This window comes from Anser anser (genome assembly GCF_964211835.1).
Source record: "Anser anser genome assembly, chromosome: 2".
In the NCBI taxonomy this organism is placed as follows: Eukaryota; Metazoa; Chordata; class Aves; order Anseriformes; family Anatidae; genus Anser; species Anser anser.
The window spans coordinates 133,536,098-133,563,557 of NC_139721.1; the positions used below are offsets into that span (position 1 = coordinate 133,536,098).

Genomic DNA, 27,460 nt, shown 5'->3' on the forward strand with positions numbered 1-27,460 from the left:
AATCTGACCCAAGCTCTCAGTGCTTAGTAAGTGTATGGTAAAAACAGGCTACCATCCAAATAGGGAAGAGCCCAGGTAATTACTGTTGACAAGAGATTGATTTGAATCTTAGTCAGCAAATGAAATTTATGCACTGACATCTGCCTCTTTGCATGTGTTGACAAAACCAAGACAATTATTTTGAAACATTGAAGTCAAAACATTAAAACTGAACTAAAATGAATATCTTGTTTTGGAAGTTTCCTCCTTTCCTTCCCTTTAGGAGAAGTTTTATTACAGCTATACTTAATACTTGTCAAAGATTCAGACAGTGTTAAACAATCCATCCCATTTGTGTCTACTTCTCATAGATTCTGTCTGTTTGATGGATTGATGACACTCAGTCTGATGGCTCAGACACTCTAGATAAAGAAAAATGTACTTTTGAGATGAGTTTTGTGTACAACGAGCCTGCAATAGTCTTCAGACTTTAGATGAAGAGGTATTAAAATGTATTAAAAAATGTTCTGAGACCTCGTTTCACTATCAGGTCAAAGAATATTTGAGGCAATTTATGAAGGAAAAGAGGTTCTCAGAATCTTAAAATTTCAGATTATAGTTATCGTGTAAATATTTTTCAAATCCTGGCTTTTGCATACTTTAGGAACTTTCATGGAAAGTTTTGGGTTTATTTCAGTTTACTAGTTAGTTAGCTGAGAAAAATCTTTAAGGTTTTGTGAGGAAAAATACATACCGTTGTCCTTCTGTGTTTCTCCTGTGCTTGCTTTCTGCATCGCAAGACAGTCTGTGATCTTGAACACATTCTGGTAACCCATGAACCAGATTCCCTCATCTCCTTTCATCAGGATTAATTTTCTGTATTCCATTGTTACACTCCAGCATTTGCTGAATCAGATTTAGGTTTTGGTTATTATGAGGGGTGTTACTGTTGTGACCTGCATGGCAGCTTCCCTGACCTGAAGACCTCATATAGCCAAAGTGGTGGCAGGAGGATAGGGACTATTGCACAGCACAGCTCTCCTCATGCCTTGGCATAAAGCACTGAGCAAGACTTTTGTTTGGGTGAGAGGAAGCAACAACTGTCTTAAATCATCTGCTGAGTTGGCAGTGCAACCACAGACCTTGTAACGTCCACTGCTTCATAAACACCAAAGGATTTATGGTTTCTACAAAATCCCCATGGTTGGTGCAGGGGTGCTACAAGCATGTCTGCTTATAGAGGTGGGGAGTTGAAAGACAGACTGTGCTTAGCAGGTGTCCTGTAGCTAGGGTGCAAGCGAGTAACCTTGCTTCATCTGATGATTAGATGAAATCCAGGAGGTTAGCTGAGCCTTGAGTCCACAGCAAATGGCAGTAAAATGCTTTAATACCCTTTTTTGATAGTTGGTGCAGGTATGTTCTACCCTTTGTGCTGCCAGAGCCTTCACACAGTTGGTTGCTGTAGGTTAACTCGTTATGCCATAACACAACTGGTAACTTTTTGGGGCAGAAAGCTCATGTGTGGTGGCTCCTGGTTCAGGGATTAAATTTTATCCTGTCTTTAGAAAGCCAAATTCATGAGACCCAAATAAGGACTTAAGTCTCTTTTGTGTGGACTTGTATTCAACTTTGAAGGGGAAAAAAGCAAACCCTCAATTACATTATCTGAACTTTGCTAAAAGCTCATGCAGGAAATGGAATACATACGTACCTCCTTAAACCACAGCAACAATTTGACATAGCATTAACCATCTTCTGGCATTTTCTTCTGGTGCTTCAGATGAATCACTGTGGTACTCAAGCCCCTGTCTGGTTATCTCTGAGGGAGTCAGAATCCATGCCTCAGCCGGGTGAGATCAAGCAGTTAACAGCCTGTGCGACATGGCAGTTTTTCTTCAGCACTTCAAGAGACTGCTGTCTTTTCCGAATCCCTGTCAGCGTGAGGAACTGCGGAGACTTCTTTGTTTACCTGCTGCAGCCCACCCAAGGATGCATGGGGTATTGTGCAGAAGGTGAGAAAGTACATGCTTTAACTCAATTAAGAGCATATGTTTATTAGTGTGTTTTTCAAGTTTTCTCATGTTCTGAACAGCAGTGTTCTTCACTTCTTCTTCAGCATTTCTTTCATGTTAACCTTCTTAAAAAGAATACATCTTCATTAGGTGTTCTCTGGTGTTTGGTTATTTTATAGTTATTCAAAAATAGCTGAAAATAATAACATAAGAACAGTAACTGAAGTTTCTGTGAAAACATGATATTTTATAAGCTATTTTGCTGAGCATGCCTGGCAATAGTTATATATACAAAAGTTTTCTGCACTCTTAGTTGTGATGTGATAGAAAATGATTTGTTATAGCAAGGTGCAATCACACCACCCCTTTTTAATTTTCATTTGGCAATCAAGTGTTGTTCAAAGCCCCAAAACTTAGGAATTTATTTTTTCCATTTAGTCAGGTGGAGTTATGAGACACATCCAGAAGTCAAAATTCAAAACCTATGTTGGCACTGATGCCGAATGAATCACCATCACTGAATGTCTACAGAGTCATGTATAAGAGTAAATGTTGTTTAAGAACTTGATGAAAATATATTTATGTCAATTATTGTTTGTTTTCATTAGGCGTATCCTTCTTGCTCTAACTCTTTTATCTTATTTTTGGAGAGTACATTCATTGTTGCCAGAAGAAAGTTCAACACAGAAATACTCTACTGATACACACTTCTTAGTATGGTGAGAATGAACTGAAGTGAGTCCTTCTGCAATGCCTTGTGATGTTCTGGACCCTTGAGCTGCAGAACTGTGTTGTTCGCAGCCTGAAACTTGAGTATTTCAATAGTCCTTCTGGATGCTTTAGATAACTTAAGGAAAGTACTGTTAAACTCTTACAGGTATGGATATTGATAAATAGTGACAAGCCAGTGTGGTTGGAGAATTTTATTAGTGCTGTAAAACACTGTTGATGAAAGTACTTGCAATACTTTTATGCATGAAATAATGTATTGCTCTACATCATATTCTCTATTACTGACTGCTTGCAAAAGCTTAGCAGCGACACTACTGGTAGTTTTTACTGTGCTTTATTGGCCCATCATTATCCCTTTAGGACCAATTGTTAAGTCATTCTCTAAGAGTTTATTGACAGAAAAAAATGACAGAAATGGGACTGAATGTCAGAATGCAAGTGACTGAAACAACAAAGAACGCCCACACAATATGACTTTGCATTTCCTTTGGATGATGGGTTCATGAAGAGGAAAGAGGATATAAAAACTGTAGGCAGCAGGCTAGCAAATTTCTACTGCTTCAAACAAGAGAAGAAACATAACTCTGGGTTGACTCTGGTGAATACTCCAAGTCCAAAACACATTTTGAGTTTAAAAGCCCTTTTTTTAAGGTGATGTTTTTTCATGCTAAGTGTTTTGTATTTTTGTGCTGCTTTTTGTATCTAGGTTACCATATGTACTGCGTTTTCCCTTTAATGCTTGATAGCTGCAAATGCTTGATGTAAATTTTCAAGCAGTTACTCCTGTACATGCTAAGGAATACAAATGTTGTATTGCTGAAGCATGGAACATCAAAATTCGCTTTTCATTCTTTCTAATGAATGAGTGTTTCAGTTTTGCTGCTGCCCTTTCAACTTTGAGCAAATAACCTCTTCCTACTCCTGTTACAATGCTGTTATTTTCATGTTTAATCAAGATTCCACTGTGGTTTATTTTGTTGTTGTTGTTGTGTTTGTTTTTAATGACATTCAAAGTAAACAATAGCTGTGCATGAATATGTTTTCTTAGGCCCATGTACGAAAGATAGATTTTTTTTTTTATAAAGCAGGTCTGCGCTCAATTTGGCTGTCCTAGGTTACCGCTAATAAATAAGCATTCAGATGTTGACCTTGGGAGACAAAAGATGTATTTTAGAGAATAGTTTAATTCCTTATTTATTTATTTATTATTAGCGACATCTCTAGGTATTTGCTAGGTACATCTGTATTAAAAGATGTAAAAGTGCTAAAATGTTCTGTACCCTTGCTCCTAGATGAAGCCACACAACTTGTGGTCTCTGTCTTCGGGTTTTGTACTGACTACTACCGTAATTGTGTATGAATCAGATTACAATATTTATTCTGTTCTGGGAACTTACACATCAGTTAGTGTCTTGTGATATTTGTTTTTTTGTTGTCGTTTTTTTAACATGGGGCAATAATTTATAAGGTATAGGAATATTCTTTGGTATTTCCTTGGTATAGGAATATTCTGTATGCATGTCAATATTTGAGTTAGGAAGAATTTATAGATGTTGCAAATGCAAAGCCACAGACCTGTGATGCCGAGGGAATGAAAATTCAAGGCATCTGTAGCAGTATTTTCTTCTGATTTTTTTTTTTTTGAGATTTTCTTTGCATCCATGACCCAATAATGTCAACACTTTCTAAATTATACACTTTCTTAAATAAAAAAAGGTGTTCATTTACCAGTGGTATTGCTTGGTATGATGCAAAATCAGAAGTTAGGAGGTAACTTCAGAACTGCAATTGCAAAAGTAGTTTCTCAACATAATGTTAGTAAGTACCGTAATATTAAAAAGTAGTTTTAATAATGCTAATTTACTCATTACTTTGATTGGCAGATTCATGTTATATCTAACTCCCAAGGAATCATACTGTCGCTTTTTCTTTTCCTTTTTTACATAGCCCATTCTATTTTATTTTTTTATAAGTAGGCAAATTCATTTGGATGTTGCTCTCTCCTGTCTGGTGAAATGATTCATTGCATTTAATTCGCTCATTTTTTTTTTCTTCTTCAGCACCTTTGTATGGTATAGAATGTAATCAGTTTTTCTCATTTTAATAACTAATGAAAGCAAAATACATGTTTTATCTGATTCCCTAAGCAATTATGTAAGATCTCCACATGTGAAAAAAGGTAAATATTATTAGTGTATTAGTTGATAAAGTATATGTCAACGTTGTTTCATCCAATACTGTTTTTGCACAGAATGAAAAGCATAAACCACGCTTTTGTTTAACTAGGTAAGCTGGCTCCTTCATCATCTCCATCTGTGTCACCACCACTACCAGACATTCCTGAGGTTGTAGCAGAGTTGATCAAAGGCAGCATTTACCTAAGGTGTACCTTTGACGTTCCTTTTGCAAACAGCTCGGTTGGATTCGTTGTGACTTGGTCAAGACTTTCTCCTGAAGGTATCAAAGAAGAACTGAAATGCGAGACAGCAGTTCATGCATTTTCACTTTTAGAGCTAGATGGGATAAACGTCAGACTTGGAGACAGAGTATGTTAAAAACTATTATAATCTCTTATTTTTGTAAATGTGTTATTTCTCCTCTGTAGCTGTTTTGTCTAAAGGTTTATGATTTCATAAATGCTCAGCAAATATTAACAGTTGTTAGTGTCTTTCTGCATATTTTTTTCTTGGCAGAAATATACTGCCTCTAGTTCTTGTTTACATCAACAGTGTCCATATGAATGTGGAAATGTCACAGAATGTATCAGTAATTATCAGTGTCATTATCATTTTGAGACTGTTTCAGTACAGTATACTGTGCCTTCAGTAGATAAATGTTTATTCAAGTTGAATCTTCTTCACCTTTACTACAATTTCGTTTGATACTGTAAATTAAGAAGATTCTGGATGTTACTATCTAATCGAGAGGCTATATGAGGTAGCGGTTTTGAGAAGCTGTGCTATTTTTTAAGCAGATAGATTTCTTTTTTCAGAATCAGTAATGAGCCACTGCTTGATGATTTTGTCTCTGTTATCAGATTAAATAGGATAATTCTCAAAAGCAGTGTGAGTAATTACATTAACTTCAGTGGTAGCAGAATGAAGATCTAGGTTTATATGGTAACTTTTGAGAAGCTTAAGCACTGGAAAGTCAATAGGCTTTCTACCTGCATATACCAAAATAGAGGTTAAGCTTTCTTAGCCAAAATAAAAAACATAAGAACGTTTTGTGTGTGTGTGTGTACATATACTAATACCCAATTGAAGTCTGTTTTCCCAAGCTGTTTTATGTTGATAGTGCAGTGGGTTTCAAGCCAAAAGCAGGCTGCTTGAATGGCTTACAGGCAATAGTAATTGCTAATCCTCAAAAATCCTTCAGAGAATTTGTGAATAGTTGCCTGACGGTGCTAGCTCAGTGACAGTCAAAAGAAAAGACACAGTTAAAAACTATCTGCTGTTGTGACGAATCCTTGCTTTTCTCAAGATCTCAAATATTTAATGTGTGGTCATTGCATCTCAGAATAAAAGGATACAGCAAAACAAACTATCACCAACCAAAAAACGGTGTATAGAAGCATGGAACTGGTTCAGTGGAGGGAAATCACAGCAAACTTTCTCAGTTTAAAAAAGATAATCCAGGTCCATAAAACCAGGAAAAATCTGTACTGAGAAGAAAGAAAGAGGGGATGATTTTTTTACATAATCCATGATCTAGTGGGTACTCAACAAAATTAAAAGGCAACAAACATAAATCAGACAAAAAGAAATAAGTAACGTTTAAGAAAGTATAGAACGCGTTTCCACAAGGTGTTGTGGGGTGCAGAAGTGCTCCAGAAGGGATTAGTTAAATACATGGAGATTTAGGTGCTTATTAAACATGGTGATTTGTATGCAGCCTTTAGTTCAAGAAGTGTCTGAGTCACGGGTGGAGTATGCCAGGAACAGATCTTAGAATATTCAATCTAATTCAGTCAAGCAAGTAGCACCACTGGCAACTGTTAACTTCTGATGCAAACAGAAGAGCAGGCTTGATGAGTTCATCAAGCTGAGGCATTATGGCTGGGTTATGTATTCACATGACCACTTCATACCAAAAATGTATTCTACTATGTTGATTTTGTTCTACAGGTCTACTGTAGCAGTTCTGCTTTTTTCGTGGAGAAGCCAGGTATACAAAGTTCTCCAGTTGAAAGCAAGGAATTTTTTGCTGGCATTAAGGTAATTTGAAAAGAAAAGAGTATTTTAGTATTGTAGTGGGAGTCTTTCTGAGTATGAATGCAGCAGATACGTAACTACTTGGACTTTTTATGTGGGTATACTGTGGGTAGATAGTTTGAATATTTCTGCAGTTATTGTGTGTCCCAATCTGATAAGACAATGTAGAATGCTGAACAAAAGCAAGTAAATCATGATAGCCACAGCATACAGTGAGTCCTCTGACTAGAAGGTACTCAAAATTTATTAATTGTTAATTAATAAAGCACGTTGTTGGCTGTAGTGAACCGGACGAGTCAAAGATGTTTCTGTATTCCCCGTATAAACGAAATGCAGGAAGACTGAATCAAGAATTTTTGCAAGCTGTAACAATCCAGTGAAAGCCTTGATCGCCATCAACTAGAGTAGATTCTGATGCTTCCTCTGTATTTGTAAACTAAGGAGGGCCATAGCTCAGACTCGAGCCCTGGCATATTTTTGTCCATTATGTTTAGCTACTTTTACCCTCTCTGGCCCGATTTTGGCCTATGATATGACAACAGGCTGTCCCAGAGCATGGCTGACATAAGGCCTGTTCACAGCTGTCTGTGGGGAAGAAGACTTCGGGTTTAGATAGGAAAACTGGAAAAAGTTTAACTATGTAGATACAGGCTGTGTGATGCCACTTGATCAGTGGCCAGAGAACAGGTCCAAAAGGAAACCTTAATTTGTGCTGTAGATTTATGTACCTGTTTGCTGGCCAGGAGCTGGGACCCTGATCCCAGAAGGACAGACTGCACACAATTACATACTGGGAGTAATCCTATTGACTTGAGTGAGGATTTTCCTGTCATAAAGAATTTACCTTTCTGCAGGATCAGGGCCAGATTAATCTCATGTAAGTGCAAGTAAGTAGCACATGCTATAAAATCTGAATGCATTACCATTTTACATGAGGCCCGTATGTTGTTTGTTTTTTTTTTTCCCCCAGACAATACAGCAAATTACTTGTATACTGATTTCCAGAAGTTACCCAGGGAATGCATTTTAGTGGTGTTAATGTGCTTTGCTAATCCCTTGCCTATTTAGCTAGCTTTACTTTATCCTTGCCCCTTATTCTCACACTTTCCAGACTCTTGTTACAGTGTCCTCATCTTCTTCCCAGTATGCCACTGCTCTTCAGACTGTCTAGATTACCCTAATCAAGTAGAATGAGCCATGCACCGTGCCATTCTGCATCTAGTTTTTTGTACTTTCCTCTTACCTGGTCAGTAGTGGTGCTGTAGTTCACAAAGGATGTTTGCATTTTAAGTATACTTTCTTCTGTGCTAGATACATCCAGAAGCATATGATATATCAGAAGATGGCAAGGAATACAGGTTGGCAATAGAAAGTAGAATTCCTATTCCTTGCCCTGAATTTAACCAGCTTGAAAGTGACTGTAAAATATCACTAACGTTGAGTACTGTTGATGAAGGTAAGTGTTATCCTGATTTTTAGTGTGTTGCATTTTGTATGTTTGCTGTGTTTATCCAAATATTCCTTCTGGTTTGCTTCTTGGGAGAAGCAGGTACATTGTAAAATACTGTAAAATTCTTCCTAAAATACTAAAATATTCACAGAGTGTATATTCTATTGTTGAAAGAAGAATGTGACCATAATCCATTACTTGTTGAAGTAGAAGGTAGCTTTCGCAACTATGGCTGTCAGAGCCACACTGACTTGAATAGTCAGAGTAGCATAATACTTGCCAAGTTTATAATTTAGTGTTTTTTTTTGACTTGTTGTTTTGGAAGTATTGCATATACAGTCATGAAGTCCTCAGTTTTTACTATTATTGTCTTTTTCTGTAGTACTTTGTCAAGCCCAAGTCCTGAGAACCTCACAAGGAGCCTTGCCTGTGCAGAGTCATTTTTGTAACATCAGCAAGAATTCCATTATTTTGTCTATCACTGTGGAAAATTAAAACCATTTTCTTGTGTTTGTGTGAATGTGTAGAGAGGGGGGTATGCATGACCAAACCCGAGGAAAATGCATAGTTATTTTCATTTTTGAACAGAAAAATCTTTGCTATTTGCAAATAAATCAGTATTTATGTTAACAGTAATATAAAAAATGTAACTTGTTTAGAGGAAAGCTCACTAATGATGTGTTTTCATTAAAACAGGTAAAGAACAGTTAGGTTTAAACTTGGCTCTTTCTTCTTGTCATGTGGATCTTCTCCAGAAACCCTGCAATAATGGAATCTGTAGTCAAGCTATAATTTATTTCACTGCTGTGACAGACTTTATGCAGGATGGAGACAGAATTACCAGAATTGCTGTTGAACCTATATCCAGTGAGAATTTTCTGTGGAATGGCTATGTTCCAGAAAGCATACAGGTTGAAAATCTTCATGTTAAGCTCTGTAAAACCAACAGGCCAGAAATATGATGTAAATGAGGGTTCTATTTCAATTGTGACATGCTGATTACACCAAGATTTCTAAGTGGTCAATTTTCCCTTGGTTTATTTTTATTCAAATGCTGCATTTTCATTTGGATTTTTTTAAATAAATATGAATATTAATATAATCACTTAGATTGGTTAAAAAGTATAATATAACCTATTTATTAGAAAGTAAATTAATATCATAAGACAAGTAATGTGCCTGAGTCTGTTTATGTCTTAACCTGACATGACTTAACTATGCGTTTCTTTGTTTTGAAGATTACAGTGAAGGATCTACCAACCGCCTACTGCTACTCATTTACTGACCCTCATATAATTACATTTGATGGAAGGTAATCACTGGATTGCTGCTCTTAATTTCAAGATTTTTTTGTTCTACTTTAATCTATGCTGGTGATGCAAACTGTAGTTTTCTGTAATTGTGCTGTGTGTTTTATACTCTTTCTTGGACAGTCACAATAAACATGCTTCAGTTAGTTAAAGCTTCTAGTATGTTTGTAATATTTGTATTTCAAAATATAAAATTTAGGTCGTGCCAAAAAGGGGAAGCAAGCGAACTGTTTCCCTTTTCAGAGGAGTATGCCATGAGAGGAATGGTGGCTGTACAGTCTGAATATGAAAGATGGAAATATCATTAAGTATGAACAATGATAAAATTAGGCAAAACTGTTCTAATGCAAAAGTGTTTCCAGTCCGCAGTATAGTTTCCGTATTTCTGGTGTAGGTATCTGAATTCCTGTAAGGATCAAGTTGCTAGAAGCTATCTACTGTCAGTATGACATTGTGCTAGGTTCATTAATGGCATTGACAGCAATTTATTCACTGCTGTCACTTGCACATCACTAAACCTTCTTTCCAAAGTGAAGACAGCTTCCTTAGCCACAGCTGGCATGGTTTTGGTATGCTTCTGTCTTTCATAGTGTTTCAAATGCATGGAAGGAATCAAAACAAGTACAGCTTCCATCTGAGGGACTTGTGTATTCCCTGCTCAACAAAAGCACATTTCTTCAAGTGACAGGGTGAGAGGAAGAGGATGTGTTGCCTCCAAATAAGGGTGTTCGGCCCACAGCATGGTTCTTTTTGTGAATTTGATAAAGGAACAGAAAAGGCAGGTTGTAATGGCTGCTCTGATAGCACTGTGACTAGTACTAATAATAAAGTCAGAGGAGTAATGCAGATTTGCAGCTTTTTCTTCAGTAGAAATTATAGGGATGCCTTCAGTGGGCATTTTAACCTTCAGTGCATTGTGATCAAGCTTTCTTGTGAAGCGGTGATTTACTGTGATATGTTCTTGCTGGAAGCACGGGGCTTCTGGGAAAGAACTTTATTTTTAATAATAAATAGTGTTGCTAATTTATTTTACAAACTGGGGAAACAAATAGAAAGGGAGCTGTCCCTACTGAATCACGGGTAATCTCGTGCAGTCCCAGCAGGGTGGCCATCTGCAGTTTGTCTGCTGGGCCTTTAAACAGAAAGCAAATCACCATTCTGCAATTAACTATCAAATGCCATTTATAGCCAAGAGGCTGTTAAACTTGCCGCAAAAGTTTTTTTCTTTGTTGTTGTACCTTTTCTTTCTTATTTTTTTTCCTCCTCCTCTTCTTACCACTGAATCATTAAATTGGCTATTCTAACCTTGCTTCAGGGAACAGATGGCTAACCCTAAGGGGAAAAAATGGAAGTGACTATTTATGGTTTTCATCTTAAATCATTTTCAAATCTTTGGGAATACGCATTCCCCATCTCCATCTTAATAAAGCAGACCTTTTTAAAAGTATGTGACTTTCTAAATCATTTTTTCAAGGGTACTGGTACAATCTTCAACACCTGCCCCCCACGTACACACAGTTAAGCGTCTTGCTCTTGCTGTCTGGATGCATTGCAGTAGAAACACAAAGGGTGAGAAGCGCCTGTGATTCCCTGTTAAAGTATGCATAAGCACAATTAAAAAGCATCAAAGAATCAAAGTGGCTTTATGGTTACATTTCCATTTGCAAACATTGTCTACATATACTCCACTTGTGACCCTTCTCTACTTCCTTCTTTTTCTGCTGTAGAACAGGTTTGAAATTTTTGATTTAGAGCTTCACAGAAGATGTGGTGGTGTTTGTTCAGAACAAAGTTGTGCATTGGTTTGTGGGCTGAACTTTTTTTTTTCCTGATGCATGAAGATGAATTACAGTATCAAAGGTCATCAAATATTATAAATCTGTTTTAAGGTAAAGTTGCTGACACACGGTGATACAACTGTTTTATAACCAAAGTGACATCACATACTTTTCTTTTGATTCCAGACTCTATGACAATTTTAAAACAGGAACGTTTGTTCTCTCTAAGAGTACGTCTCGAGATTTTGAAGTTCATGTTCGCCAGTGGGACTGTGGAAGTCTTCACTATCCAGCATCCTGTAACTGTGGCTTTGTTGCCAAAGAAGGGAGTGATATAATTGCATTTGACATGTGCAGTGGTCAGCTACATGAGTCACAGCCACACTTATCCGTAATAAGTAGAGACACAACAGGAAGTCATGTCAGAATCACTGAATCCTACCTAGGAAGGAAAGTAACAGTAAGTAAATATTGCTTATGAAGGTAACAGCAATTATTTTTACCAGTTCACACCAACTTCAGAACTAAAACGTTCTTTAGTTTCTGCAATTAAGCAATAGCATAATGTTTATTTCATAATCATAGTCCTTTAGCCAGTGTTTTGCTTGTAAGTGATGGACGTTGTCCTCAAAAACAAGGATGTATCAATGTGCACACCTTTCTGGAACTGTGTTGTCAGTTACAATATATGGCCCTTGTGTGGATGGTGCAGTTTTCTTATCTAATATGCACTTATTTAGCGGTTCTAATTTTCTGAAATGGGATCTCTGTGTGCAGTTTGCTCACACCAGTGTCATATCGGAAGGTTGTGTAGGCACATAATGAAGTATTCCAGGTGACATCCGCAGAATTGGAAGTGTAGGTGGTTTCTCTAAAGAGTTTGGCCCTCAGATAAAACATTCATGTTTGCTTTTATAATTCCCTGTAGCTTTTCTTCTGTATAGAATTGCCGTAGAACTCCACTGAGTTTGAAATGAAGCAGAATTTTAAAATGAAACACTGAATTGCTCTTAATCATTCTGTTGGTCTGGAAAGCAAGCCATAAGAACAGATATGCCATTTCAAAGTAGATTTGGCTATTAGCATAAGAATACTTTAAATATTTAGTTGTTATCTGAACACTTCAGATATTAAATATTAAAGCATCATTAGGCAATAGAGAAATGGAATTTCTTACCTTTTAGAAGTAAAGATACTGAGAAACAGAAAAATTAAGTGACTTGCTCAGGTTTGTGCACCATTAATAATAGAAACAGCATTTAAACTTAGAAGTTATAAAATCTTGTGTCTTCACAACAGCCGTACAATTCTCCATGGATTCCCATGAATGATAAGTGTTTCTTTGTCCTTTATGTGGAAAAGAGCATCTTCTCCTTTGGCACAACACTCATAAGCTTTTTTTTTCCTTTTTTTTTTTTTCTGTGAGTAAAAATGTATCTGGATTGTGTTTTTTAATTCTTCAGATTAGTAAACTAAAAATTTTAATTCTCAGTTTATTTTCAAGATAGTAATATTTCTACTGATCAAGAAGAATTACCAAGCATATTGCAGAATAAAATAATGAATATTTGAGACTACTCTGAGCTGTCTAGAAGACTTAGGATTGCATTTGCAGGTAGAAAATTATTCTGTTTTCAGCTACTAACACAGAGAATCATGTAGCTGACAAAAAGAAAGTGAGAAAGGTGCTCCCCAAAAGTCAATTCATATTACCAGAATTATCTCTTTACACCTGAAGAGTGAGTGGCCTTTTTTTCTTTGCCCAGCTGATCTTTGATTTCCTGTAGTTTTGTTGTCATTGACCTTCTACAGTATACCTGATAATGATGGATGAAGCTTATTGACCTGTAGAGCACCATCTAGCTGCTTGCTAAGACTGAGATGCTTTGGATTTGCATTTACAGCATTTCTCTAGAAGAAGAAATAACAAAATTTGTCTGATTTAGAATTGTTAGAGCCAGAATTTAATGGGATAACTTGGTATGCCTGGCTTTGCAAATTGTTCCTTGGCAACAAACATACCTGATTTTATTAGGTAAATTAAAAGTCATGTTTCTCACAATGATATCATCAATCTCTTTTTAGGTTTTGTTTTCTTCTGGAGCTTTCGTTCGTGCTGATGTGAGTGAATGGGGGATGAGCATAACACTTAGGGCACCCAGTTCAGATTACAGAAATACAATGGGACTCTGTGGCACCTTTGACGGAATTGCAGAGAATGACTATCACACTGCCAGTGGGGTGGAAATCCCAAACAATTCTAATGCTCCTTTTTCTTTTATTAAGGAATGGAGGTAACAAAACACTTCTGTTTCAATCAAACATCATCGGTTTTGGTTCAGCCTTGCCTTTGTGCTGTTTAAAAACTTGCTGAAATAAAAAAAATCCTTCCAATTTTTTAACTTAAAATCAGAGTAAATTCAGACTGAAGTGCCAAATTAGTATTTAAATACTAAGTGTGAAGTAAGATTAGTTTGAGTAGGTTTGAACAAAATATCAGAAAAGATCTGTTCTCCTAAACTATTTTTTGTAAAGTTATTCTTATGGGTTTTGTGATTTAACTGGGGTCCATAACCATAGCTGTATGTTGCAGATTCTGTAATCAATCCTGTAAAAGTATAAAACAACAAAAAGCAAAACAAACTCAGATTCTTTATGGGGAAAAAAAATGGACAAGGAAGTTGAGATACAGGTTCTTCTTTTTGTTTCTTCTATAGAATTCTACCAGGAGATAGCTTGTTTGACAGGATACCGGCCTCTTTACCATCTTCTAGGAAAACAGCCTTCTGTGACTGCACACTTGAAGTTGCTGGATTATATCGATCGGTGAATAAACTAGAGGCAGTCTCTAAATCAGAACTTCCTCTGTCTTGCAAAGAAAGTGAAAATGGTAGATTTCTTTTTCTGATACCAGGACTGGATGTCACTGCTGAGTATCTCAGTCCTGTTGAGCTTGTCAGAGGCTTAAAGAAACGTTCACCTGCACGTGAAATGGATTCCTCTACACTTCTGCAGAGGGAGGATAATCAAACCAAACTTCACAAAACTTCACTAGTAAACACACGTGTCTCTGCAACCTCAGAGGTCAGTTTTGGTGCAGAAAGAGAAGAAACTTCAAGATCAGGCATGAAAATAATTTCCTTCAGTTCCAGTAGTAATCTTCAGGAAAGCCAATCTATTACAAGTAGAGGGAAGCGCCAAAATTATTATGAATATCATCCAGTATTTCTGTTCCAAAGTCTTAGCCAAACAGACTTGGAGGGCTATAGGTACTTTTTCCCAGAGGACCATGCCACTGACACAGACCAGAAGTTTCTTCCTTCTTGGCCTACACCTTCTGGCCTTACTGAGTCTAGAGCTTTGGGACTGTGCCAGCAAGCAATAGCCAATTCCAGTATAGGAAGATCCTGTGGTGGCCTTCTTGGCAGGCGAATAGAAGATGCGATCAGTATGTGTATTAAAGATTTGCTGCTGAAAGATGACCTCAGATGGGCAGAAGCTTCCTTAGCTCTTCTAGAGAATGAATGTGAAAAGAGAGTTTTAGAAGAAATAAATGACAACCAACAGGAGCTTCAAGGTTCTGTTGAGAACCTACTTATTGCACTGAAATGTCCCGGTCTCTGTAGTGGTAACGGAGAATGTACAGACTGGGGTTGTGCCTGCTTTCAAGGCTATGGCTCATATGACTGCAGCATACTATCTGGTAAGTGGGAAAAACAATGAGATTTCCTTAACGTTTTCCATATTTGTGCAACGTATGTTTATTTTGCTGCCTTTCTCTCCTGCTTTTTATACACTGGCAGGGGTTCCCTATCGTGGGACTGTGTTCAGCAGTCTAGTTCCAATTTAATACAGCTGTTATTGTTCTCTATTCAGCCTTCTTGTTTCCCAAGGGCAAAATGTGGGTTTCTGGTATGTCAGATTTTAAAAAATTACCACTCAGTTTGCAATCCAGAGTACTGCCTCAAGAGATTACCGTGTTTCCACATGCTGCCTTCTTCAAGGAAGATCTGCCGTACACTCCTGCAGTCTTGTTTATTAACTGCAAGCGGGATGTTTTTGGTGGCTACATCTCTGTAAGCTAACTGTTAAATGTGGTGGAAGCACAATTGATGGTGAAGAAAAGAGGTATAGCAAATAGAGCTGGGCAGGGTTTTTTCAGTAAAAAGATAGTGACTGAAAACGCAGGTAAGCAGCTACACTATAAAAATATGAGAAGTACTAGAAAATGTGAAACCCTTTCAAAACAAAAACAATATTTTGTTTTGTAATAGCATTTTGGTTTTAGGAACCTATTTAAAAAGAAATGGAAGAAAGAAGAGGGTAATAACAATAAATATTTGCTTCCTCTTTAAATTAAATAAATTAATTTTACTTCAAAAAAATCTGAGTATTCTAACTTTTCTAAGTTTAGTTCATGAACTAACCTCTACCTGTGATGTTTTCGTTTGGTCTTTAAACAAAAAATTCCAATGATAAATTATTGTATAATTCTAATCTTTCCAATTCTTATTACTGGAGTCTGTTTCAATTACTTTTTATACTGCAAGTGTTACGTAAAGAACCATAGATGAGAAAACAGCCCATATATTCACAAGTGTTTATTATCAGATGAATGTTTTCTCTGCCTTATGATGGTGAAGTTCCAAGGGAAGAGAAAAAGACTAGCATTAAAGCTAAAACTCATTTTATCAATACCAAGTGTTTCTCTTTGTACCTTTCATCACCTGTTTACAGGTTTTATTGTTCATATAGTTTTCTAAGTTAGATAGGCAAAGAAACATACTGCTTAAAGTAAATGCATATGAATGAGTTCAATATATTTACCTTCATTTTCTAACTTCTACTTTGAAGACCAGGCTCCAGAAATTACAGAGCTGGAAAATGCTGGGCTATGTGATATTCGGCAGTATGACTGCACATCAGTGAGGGTTTTTGGACATGGCTTCAGGGAGTCATCAAGTCTGAAGTGTGAAATTACCAAGTTGCAGGTAGAACTCATTGTATGGTAACAATTATGTTTAAACTTCTCAGCGAATGAGGAAAAACTGTCTGACATCTACTAATCATTTGTGTGTACGACCTAAGGCTTTAGTAGAAACTAAAAGCAGAGGCACTCAATACTTTGCAGCAGACACTCAAGTCTTTGCAAGATTGCTATTTCCTCAATGATAAGAGAAATAGGAAACATAATGGGAATGTTCAGCAGCTAAGAGGGAGATAACAGCATACAGCAGCTATCCATCAGGAAAGGGCAAGGGCAGAGCTATTAGTGGCAAACAGTGCATTGTTGTTCGTTTTTCTTTTTTTTTTCTTCTTTTTTTTCTTTTTTTAAGTGCTTATGGAGAGGAAGTAAAGTACCACTTCTTTGAAAAGGGACAGCAAGGTTAAAGACATTACTAGATTTCTGTCTCAAATCTAATGCTCAAAATAGCCCTGTTAAAAACATAATAAATCTGTTACAAAAAGGGAAAGATATTTTTGATGTGTTGTCCATTTCCCTGGGGTAGAATGCCATGGTTATTTAATAATATGTCGGTTCTATACCCCAGGTTTGAACAGGAGATTAAGAATACTGCACTGTAAAGTAAGAGGAGTCTGTGCAGACAAAATGCTGTTACTCAGACCTAGAATTTGCCCAAGGGAAAATTACAAGCTGTTTACAAGTGTTAGCCTGAAATGAACAATCTGTAATTACAAGTTTTTACATCATGTTAGACATGAGAATAAAAAAGCTTCCAAGTAAAACTGGATTTCACTGATGTGATGATCTGGGGAAGGGGATAGCAAAAGGAGAAACATTCAATGGGTAACTTTTGTCTCTGACATCAAAAAAAAAAAAGAAAAAGGCATAGGTGGTGGATATTAAGGTTATTTAAGGTTATTTTTGAAAGATTAAGCAATATGGGCTATAGATTTATTTTTTTTTTCCTGAGCACAATATGTATCCACTCATCTGCAAGTTGGCTTGAAATGAGAAAGTTGAGAGTACGTTTACACTCCATTAGGTTAAAAGACTTTTAGACCAAGCTCACAGTGGGACAATTATTGGGAGTTCGCTTGTCACAGCTTGAAATGTCTGTCCTAACTCATGGCAAGATATTCTGGTATAACACTCTTTGTGGTAGAATACTTGGCTTCTAACTACCCAAACTTCCTAAAAGTTAATCATTTTTATTGATGATCTTACTGTCAAGAGCCAGGTTAAAAAGTGAACAACACTGATACTATCTGAAATTAAGGAAGAGGCTGAGAGGTATTTTGTTTTGTTTTGTTTCTTGAAAATACCACGGAAGGGTGGTTTGTTTTTTAACTTTCAGGCTCACGTAATGATGGTTTTATGCAAATACCAGTGGAGTCACAACAGTACGGAACTCCTTGTATTTTGAGATAAACTTAAATGATCAAAATTTCATAGAAGAGACATTTTGGCAGAATTTAGAGCTAATGCACACTGAAATTTTCATTTTTAATATTTTCACTTTTGAAAGACTAAATCAAATCCATTGTTCAAGGACTGGCCTACCATGTTAGAAAAGATGTAGGTCTTGTGCGTGATGCTAAAAGAGGGGATTCAGAGAAGTCTGTATTAGAATACCTCAGAGATGAACTAGTGCACATCTCTTGGTAGAGGTTTGGGTAGGACATGGCCAAGGAGCCTATGATTACACAGATCCAGAATTTTCTTAGATTTTGTAAAGGATAAGAGTGCGTTTAAACCCCCAAAACAAAAGTGCAGTTTTAGTTTCTTCTTATTTACGTTGAATTGCAGAAGCAAATTTTTCTATGAACCTTGTTCTAGTAGAGATTTTCAATTGATTTTTTTTGAATGGTCAGTATGTTTCTGAAAAAAAATATCTGAATGTGCTTCCAGCTAATAACAAAAGGTTTCTGGAGAAATAGATTGCATCATATTTTGAAGGTTAAATGTTCTCAGAAACACCTATTTAGAAATGTTTAGTTGTTTTTAAGTCACCCTTGCCATGAATTTCTTAACTCAGTATAGGATGAAAGAAGAACAAAAAAAAATTGGTTTGAACAGAAATAGTTCGTATGTCTTTTCAGATTTTTTTATTTTTTATATGGGGCTATTTTTCTGTTAGTAAAAATGGAAGACCATGCTTCCCATGTCAGGATAGGGATTAAATAAATGCCTCAATTGGCTCCAATAACTGAAAAAAGTAGCCAGCACTGTAAAACCTAGTTAAGCTCAAAATGATTTTGAACTTGCTGTTCTCTTGATTGTTAGTCTGCCTAACTTTATTTTCAATATGCTTAACCCTGCTTCCTATTGCAATCAATACTTCAGTCAAGTATTACCATCCCTATTTTGTTATCTCGGTCTCTCAAGACGTGGATGACTTGCCCTCGCTGTAGTTTAGAAGAGAAGTCTACAGGGGTTAATGGTGTAATCTATTGGCTTGTGCAGGGGTTCTGTGGCTAACGGCCAGTATCCCCTGGCACCGAGAATGATAGCTGAGCCCTGCCAAAAGCTCATCAATTCATTTGACTAAAGCTTGTCCTCTGCTGGGAGCAGGGATGGAGAGGGATAAAGGCACTGATACATCGAATCAGTGCTACTAGAGGATCACCTGCTGCTTAACCCTCCCATTAATCTCCAGATGCAAGCACTCCTCTTCCTTGGTAAGGCCATGCCAAGTACCATGCACCAGGGAAGACTTCTCAGCCTCTTCTCCCACAGGAACAGGCTAGAAATCTACTTGTGAGAAAAAAAAATTGGCATTTAACATTTCCCACAGCATTCTAATCCAAAGACAGTAGACACATTGAAATGCTATGCAATATGTTTTTTTTTTTCCTCTGATTAAAAATATTTTCATATTGCATTTCACTGAAAAACAGATTCTCTGTCCTAAAATTTAGTATAGTGATAGCCAATGGATTCCTGGAGAACCTCTAACTATGTCAGCTGCCTTCCAAAATGCCAGGACTGTCGACTGCCAGTTACCGAATGATGGCCAGCAGTCTGATGCCATGGATCTGGTTGATGATAAACCCATTGCCTGGTGGCAAATAAAGGTACTTGTAGAAATTTCAAATATTCACTTACAGATATTCCTGTTAAGATAAAAATATATTCCATAGATACTCTCATTTCTTTAATGGTACTATGGGTAGAACTCATTTTGCTTAACTTGTGGTCTCAGTTTTGTCACCTAAGCTTAAGCATTGAGTGCCATTTGAGAGCAAAGTCCTGCAAGGGAACTGTCCACTCTAAAGGGGTAGATATGACCTAGAATCTACAGAGGCACACATCCTTCAAGAGCAGAAGGCAAGAGCCTTCTGTGCATATCAAATTATGTCAGACATGTTTATGGAAAAAATTAGTTGAGCCCAGTCTGCATGCACAAGTGTCTGTTGGAGGTAGGCATCTTGAGTCAATAAGGTCAACAGAGCCTAGAAATTATTCAGTCTACCCTGATGTAAACACTTACCTGTGGTCAGTTAAGTATGTTAAGTCAGTTAAGTGCCTTGACTAACTGACAGGATTGATCAGATTTTTGCTGACTCCTATGAGAGTTTAAACAGGTAAATGTAATGTCTATCAGTGAGTTGAATCCCATGCTAGCTATCTATGCTGGTAAGATGTTGATAGCTATTTGGGTTAATCCATTTTCACTCTACATCTTGCAGATTTCTAATGATGGATTCATTTATAGCAACTCTAAAACAATGATTATATATGATGGAGCCTGTCAGACATGTGAATCACAGGAAGCTGGGTTATGTACGCTAAAGGTATATATGCCATTATTCTTTGTTTAGTATGAAAATATGCATCTCTTCAGGTAGAAAAAAAAATCATACCCTGTTTACAGCAGGATTTTTTTCTTTTCATAGAAATAGAAAAGTACAGAAAGAGAAGCTCAGGTAGAGCAATTTTGAAAAAAAAAAAAAAACACCTCTATATAATATCAAATAAAATCATTCTGTCAGTTGTTTACTTCTAAAAGTAGTGGAAATGTAAGATAGATTAGATTTTATTTGACACTTAAAAAAAAAAAACAAATACAAATCCTGTGTTTCTGTGATTTACTGTTTGACAACAGTTAATGAATCACATTGTCATTTCTCTAAAAGGAGAAAACATGCAACATAGATGGACTCTGTTATGGTGAAGGTGACGCAAATCCAACCAGCCCTTGCTTACTGTGCAGACCTGACATCTCAAGGTTAACGTGGTCAGTTGTTGAAAGTAAGTTCTGAATAGCTGTGGTTTTTGTTTATTTTTTGAAGTACCAAGAAATTTTGAAACTACTAAGTTTCAAAATCTATAGAAGTACTGAAATTTTGAGCTTAACTACTTAAGCGTTTTAGATAAAGCACAATTTTAGCTTGTGATTTGATCTTGGTTTTCATCTTGCATTTCTCCTAATTTCTGAAAATGATATTTTCTTTTCTAGACTAGTCTTGTTGTCAATTTGTGTTTTGTTTTTTGCCCTTTTTGCTACTATTCAACTGCTGAAATTTAACAACTCTTTAAACCTAGTTAGCAGGTTACAGTCTTTTGATTTTTGGAACAGCTGTGTCCACAAATGTTTGTCTTCAACATTTAGGAATAAAAGATATTTTCCAACAATCAGATACATGTTCTTAGGCATTTTTTTTCCATTATTTGAGTGGATAGTCTATATACAATTATTGGATAGCCTATATATGAAGAATTTCATCACAGCAAAATTCAGACTGGAAGGGGTCTCAGGATGCTATCAACTCCATCCTCCTGCTTAAAGGTCAGTTGTGAGTTCTGTTCAACTCACTCACCAATTAATTTAGGGTGTTAATAGCAGCATGTAAGCTGCTATTCTTTTCATATTACCTTATGTGAAAACTCATACTGAAAGCCAAGGTAGCTATATCCCTGTTCCAAAAGAATGAAATGTGAACTCCTGCAGCAGCTGGGGAGTCAAGGGATTTCCACGTTAGAGCCCTAGACTAGAATTCAATATTACCAAAGTCAGAAATTGGAGAAGTATGTAAAACAGAAGATGCAATTCCCCCAAACCGAGAAACAGAACCTCTTATCCAGGCTGGATGACATCAGGAACAGGGTGTAAGAGTCTAACTGCTGAGGCATTGATTACAAATTCTTTCCTTCAGGTTTTTTGCCACAGTTGATGGTCTCCTGCTTGGAGGAGTAGTCACTTCACTGTAAACCTTAATTTAACAATCTTAATCCCCTTCCTACATCCCAGCTCCAAAACCTACACTCTCCCCAGGGCTCCTGCTTCTCCTCACTTCCCTGACCTTTCCTGATCTTTCACTGACCTTGTCCTGGTGTTGATGGTTTTCCCTGTTTATTTTCACCTGGTGTCTTTAGAGCTGGAAAGTGAGTAAGCTGTGTGGTTGAAATGCTTCCAATGAACAGTGAGTGCTTTACTTATTCCATCACCCTATGCTCAGTTTTGTTAAGATAACAAAAGATAACTTCAGCCCATTCCCAAGTAGTGCTTAACAATGTCTGTTCCTTTATTAACAGAAACGCCAGTCAACTCTGAGTTTCATGGCTTTCTGTACTTTGATCTGCAAACTGTAACTCTTCATAGTTAAAACAATGTTTATTCCAATAAAGTCTCAGTTCTTTTGGTGTGTAGATGCAATGCATTTTTACAAGCCCTTGAATAATGTAATTTATTGTTAATTAATGTTGTCACATTTGTAATGAAAATATCTGCTGTTTTTGCTGTGCCATTCAAATAATACTAGAGTTTATTGAAATAATGACATATGACTTCCTTAACAGAAGTGTATGTTCCTTTTTTTGTTTTTATAAGTATATTGCAACTCTTGCTTATAAGAGAAAATACCTCCTTTGTTACAGACAACCAACCTCCAGTGCTTGAAACTTTTCAGGATATGCTACAGACTTTTTATGGAGAAGACTTTGTATATCAGTTCTTGGCTTCAGATCCAGAGGGCTCTGCTATTCTTTTCACATTGGAGTCTGGTCCTGAAGGTGCCAGTCTTTCCCCATCAGGTCTCCTTTTGTGGAAAGCTGTGTCAAAGAATCCCCATAAATTAACGTTTTCTTTGACAGATGACTGCAATGCGGAGACTAAGGTAGAAATAGAGGTAATTAATTTTATAGTAAAAAGACACATGCTAGTAAGATGTTTACAATACCTAATTACAAAGTCATTGCTAGTTTGTAAAAAGAGAAAACTGTCTTATTGGGCATGTCTTGTAGGTCAGGGTAAAATCGTGTGATTGCCTAAATAATGGCTCATGTGTGACAAACATTAATTTCCCACCTGGAAGTGGAAGATACCTCTGTGTGTGTGTGGCTGGATTTGAAGGTGATCTCTGTCAAGTGAATACTGATGACTGTAAACTTAACCAGTGTGGTATTGGCAGATGTGTGGATGGAATGAACAGCTATTACTGTGAATGTCCACCTGAACTTCAAGGTAAACTACTATTTTATTTACACACATCTATCACACTTAGTGATTAATAGGAGTTTTTAATTTCATGTCTGATTATTTTTAAATTTTTGACTGAAAATAGTTTACTGTTTCTATTAAGAAATTTTAAGGTCTTGTGATTTATGATATACTTCAAGATTTTTCTTGCATGAATGCAAGGGTAGATCATAGTGAAAGAGCAAGTGATTATGAGAGCAAATTTTCCATGTTTTCCTCTGGTGAATGTGGTGAAATAGGAGTGGTGGGTTTGGTTACAGTGTGGTTCCTCCCATGCCTGCAGATAAAACAGTTCACAGAGCCCATCCTCTTCGTTTTCCTCCATAAGCAAGATACTTGGCATATGATGATAAAACATGCATAGCAAACCTAGTCAGCTGTACACATTAGATATACTGAAATACTTTGATGTACATAATAGATGCACTTCTTTATGTTCATCATCTGCATACATTGTGCTTTTATCACTTATAGGCATACTGTCAAAGTCTGGTAACAACAATATTATAAAAATCTGTATTTGAATGCAGGTAAAAATTGTCAGGATGATGTAGATGAATGCCTTTCCAGTCCTTGCTTTCCTGGAGTATTTTGCTTCAACACTTTTGGTTCTTACTATTGTGGTCCATGCCCGAATAATCTACATGGAGATGGGAAATCCTGTTATGGTAAAATGATCTATTTTTTAGAAGAATGCTATTATCTTACTGTAATCAGATAAAATATCTTTGGTTGTGCTATATGTTTCTAACAGTAGCTTAGAACTCCTAATTGGCAAAAAAATTGGTTTTCTCTGACTGCTGAGATTGAATCTCAGTTGTTCACAACATTGGAAGACAGTGGGTCACATAGTAGTAAAACCCTTTTTCAGGTGATTAGAAAAAATAGCTACAAGATGTCCAAAATTGTTTATCTAAAACTAGAATGGCATGTGATGTATTTTTTTTCCTGCATAATACCAGTTAATTGTTGACAAAATGCTTTCCTATTAGACTGCTTAACATTGAACTGTTTATTCAAAGCAAGACAGTTGTGAAATAAGGTGTCTAAACATTTATTTACTGTCTGTTATGCAAATCCTGAATAACTTGTATTTTTAAAACACTCCACTGAAAACTTTTAAGAAACAATTTTTACTCTTCACCTGCTTTCTAAATTGAATTATTTTGTGTACTAAAACTTTGCAATTTATTTGCTGTTGAAACAAAAGCAACTATTACCGTTCCTCCTCATCTGTTGTTTTTAGAAACCTTTGAAGACATTTCTGTTGAAAGAAAGGATTCCACTGGAGAAGTTGAAGGTAATAAAGGTGATTTTTTTTTTTTTGTGAAGACAGTGAAATTTCTGATTCATACCAATACGAATGTAGCTGGCAAAGTAAAGGTTTTAGTAAATTTTATTTTACTCACTTTTATTTTTCAGTTTTAATTTAATTCATTACTTGGGTTGCATTCCTATTTCTGATCTTACGAATGACACTGAAATGTCAATATCAACAAATCCCTTAGGTCTGTCAAGTCATTTCATGGACAGGGTGATGTATGACATTCTTTCTGTTGCCTTTTGTTTTTGTGACTAACCACAGACATACAATAGGTAACATGGGGATAGGGACATCTGTTATATGAGATAAGCAAAAGTTTATGGCATTATGTTGAATGCCATTTTCATACTTTAACTCAAAAGAAAGGTGAAGGATATGGCAAATGGATGTCCTTAATTCCAAAACTCTGTAAATGCTCTTGCTGGCATTTCCAGCTGCATGCCTGCTGGGGCTTTATTCACAGGGAATTCTCCTTGGGTGTCTTTTCCCTTTATCACTGACTTGTTAGCAGGGCAGGAGGAATGTTCTCTCACGCATTTGCCAGTGCTGGATAATTCTTCATCAACTGCAAAGTATTTTGCTTTTCAGCAAATAAAAATAAATAAATAAATAAATCAGAGAAATAGCACTTATAAGATTTGGGGAAGTTTAACTTTTTGTTGACAGTTTTCTAATACTGTTCAAAATGGGGTTAGGGACAAATCTTAAGTTAGGTTGAACAATCTCCTCCAGCTCAATTCCTGCTCAGACCCATAATGCTAAAAGCCCATATAATTAATTATATTATAATAATTACAATGCCACATTCCTTTCCACAATCCACCAGAACACCCACTTTTCCTGGGCAGAACATGGGGCAATTCTCATTCATTTTACATTGCTGTCAAAGAGAAGGCTGAGTCCAACTCTGTCACTTATAAAACACATGTAACATCGCAGTAATAAAAACCTTTACAAAAGTGAAGAAAAAAGTTTGGAGAATTCTCAGATTTCTCTGAAATAACTAAACTGATAAAGTAATGTATAATACTTTTGCTAAAAGGTGATGGATTATTCATGTAAATACTGTTGATAATGCATCAGTAAGTATAAATGTATGTAAGTATATTTTGTGACTAAATATCTGCTTCTAGACTCTAGGTTTATTACCTGCACTTAGACACACAGGTGAACAACAAGCAGTATCTTTTGTTTAAGCTCTCTGTTGCAGTTATCTAGGTGGTAGCAATATATAGTGCTTGTAATTTGCTCTGACAGTAAAGCTGTTTATTGCCCCAACACGGGAAAATCTCTAGCTGTGTGCCTCATACATGTGGTGCTTTCTCCTTATCTTCCATCCATGAAAAGGCCATGGTGAATGTGGGAAAGGAGGTAGCCAAAGTACCTTCATCTGCTCTGATTCTGCCAGCAAGGAGTTATGTTCTACTGGGTACTTGTATTCTGGTGTAGTACCATAGGAGGATAGGCTTCCTGAAGCACACAATGAATGGGTTGTATGTTTTTCTGCTCAGAAGTTCCCCACCCTTGAAAGAAATTAGCCCTGTTATATTTCTGTATTTTTCTTCTCCGTTATTTCTAATATTTTGTAGGTTTTCAACAGTCATCCTTTGACAAGGTTTTCAGCATCTCAAGCTATATTCCTAGTTCTACAGATATCCCTGAGAGATTTGTTTCTCGAGAAATGGCCAGTAGCAGCACTCCACCTGCCTCCACAGTAAAAACTGTCACCTCTTGGAAGTCATTTAATTCTCAGAGCAGTGCTTCTGTACAACCAGCTGTTACTGGAAACGTTGCTCATGCTCTCAGCATCACCAACAGTCACCTTACTAACACAGAAGGGAGTTCCTCAGTAAACACTGTGGTGACCACTTCAGCAAGGAGCCATGCTATATCACTTGAGAAGAAAACAAGGGCACAAGGTGAGCCCTACAGTTATTCTGAGACTCACAGGAAGGTTTCTTTTAGCAGCACAACAGATAAAAGCAAAGAGCTTTCTTTGCCAAACAAAGTATTCAGAGGCAGAAATGCTCACAGGATTCAGTACCTGTTAGCCAAGCATAAAGCAAGTCCTTCACCTGTTGTTAAAGTGACTGTCCCACCAAAAATGCTTCCCGAAGATTCTGATGAAATCACGGTTCCTAAAGCAGTCACCTGTGCTGATCTACCCTGTTTTCCTGGAGTACCTTGTGAGCCAAGTCGGGATGGAAGTGTCAAGTGTGGTCGTTGTCCTTATGGTTATTACGGAGATGGCTTCACTTGCAGAGGTATTGCAAATAACTGTACCAAATGTTTTTTTTTTCTGAAGAAGGATCTCATGATCTCTTTTAACCTGAAAGTTCATTGTTACTGTGTGATCACTGAAATGCAAATAACATTGAATTTCCTCATTTCTGCTTATTGATATTGGCATAGCTTACAGGCTATTAGTTGTATGGATGCACTTAATATTTTTCTAATGTACCTCAGGCTCCTCACGTACAGGAAGGGACATAATTGATTGTATGTGATACGTTTACCTTGCTGACACAGTTATGCTGAAATGCCACTGTCTGTTTCCTTATTCCTTCCATTGTTCTCTGAATTGCCTTTCAGCAATATGTAGACAAACATGTGGCAAAAATATGGAGTGTGTGGCGCCCAATATTTGCAAATGCAAGCCTGGTTATGCTGGTTATAACTGTCAGACTGGTGAGTACGGTATTTTGATTTAGCCCATGGTAACTCGTATCAATACATTAATGATTTCAAGATTGTTGTTGATTACACACAGCTTTATGCAGACCTGATTGCAAAAACCACGGGAAGTGCATTAAGCCCAATGTCTGTGAATGTCTATCAGGATTCAGTGGCTCCACTTGTGAGGAAGGTAAACAAAATATTTTCTACCCTTGAATCAATAAATACCCAGAGGGTACTGTAAATGACTTTCATAACTGTGCATTCTAACAGGAAAGATGTGTGTTAATTTTACTTTAACAGAGATTTCTATGTTTAATAAGTTATGACAGCAAAATACCATATTTTGATTTAACTTCTGGCACCTTCAGTACAGTGTTAATCTAAAAATCAAGAAAAAAATTGTTTGGTTGTTTTTTATTTATCACTCACTTCTGAGCAAGCAGATTTACTGTGCTTTATCCACTGGATGTTTGTTCAGGGTTACCTTCTCCACTTCACCCTTTCAGCACCTTTTAGGAAAATGAAGGTCATTGAATCT

At 36.7% G+C, this 27,460-nt stretch overlaps 1 protein-coding gene across 6 annotated transcripts in view; it reads left to right on the plus strand.

Moving 5' to 3' along the window:
* VWDE (von Willebrand factor D and EGF domains) overlaps positions 1-27,460 on the plus strand; it is a 42,333-nt gene that overhangs the window by 6,714 nt on the left and 8,159 nt on the right. For 4 of the 6 annotated variants that reach the window (XR_014580106.1, XR_014580107.1, XM_083825148.1 and 1 more), the window contains exons 3-22: positions 1,760-1,991; positions 5,010-5,269; positions 6,851-6,940; positions 8,249-8,393; positions 9,084-9,298; positions 9,626-9,699; positions 11,662-11,935; positions 13,561-13,769; positions 14,193-15,178; positions 16,330-16,466; positions 19,360-19,515; positions 20,131-20,235; positions 20,578-20,692; positions 22,319-22,569; positions 22,685-22,904; positions 23,450-23,587; positions 24,166-24,219; positions 25,833-26,507; positions 26,836-26,931; positions 27,014-27,109. Coding sequence is in view for 4 of the 6 variants with exons in the window: in XM_083825148.1 (XP_083681274.1) it covers positions 1,760-1,991; positions 5,010-5,269; positions 6,851-6,940; positions 8,249-8,393; positions 9,084-9,298; positions 9,626-9,699; positions 11,662-11,935; positions 13,561-13,769; positions 14,193-15,178; positions 16,330-16,466; positions 19,360-19,515; positions 20,131-20,235; positions 20,578-20,692; positions 22,319-22,569; positions 22,685-22,904; positions 23,450-23,587; positions 24,166-24,219; positions 25,833-26,507; positions 26,836-26,931; positions 27,014-27,109 (4,528 nt within the window). In the remaining 2 variants the exon portion in view is untranslated. The remainder of the gene's footprint in view (positions 1-1,759; positions 1,992-5,009; positions 5,270-6,850; positions 6,941-8,248; positions 8,394-9,083; positions 9,299-9,625; positions 9,700-11,661; positions 11,936-13,560; positions 13,770-14,192; positions 15,179-16,329; positions 16,467-19,359; positions 19,516-20,130; positions 20,236-20,577; positions 20,693-22,318; positions 22,570-22,684; positions 22,905-23,449; positions 23,588-24,165; positions 24,220-25,832; positions 26,508-26,835; positions 26,932-27,013; positions 27,110-27,460) is intronic. The other 2 variants (XM_083825150.1, XM_083825151.1) reach the window with 2 other exon arrangements.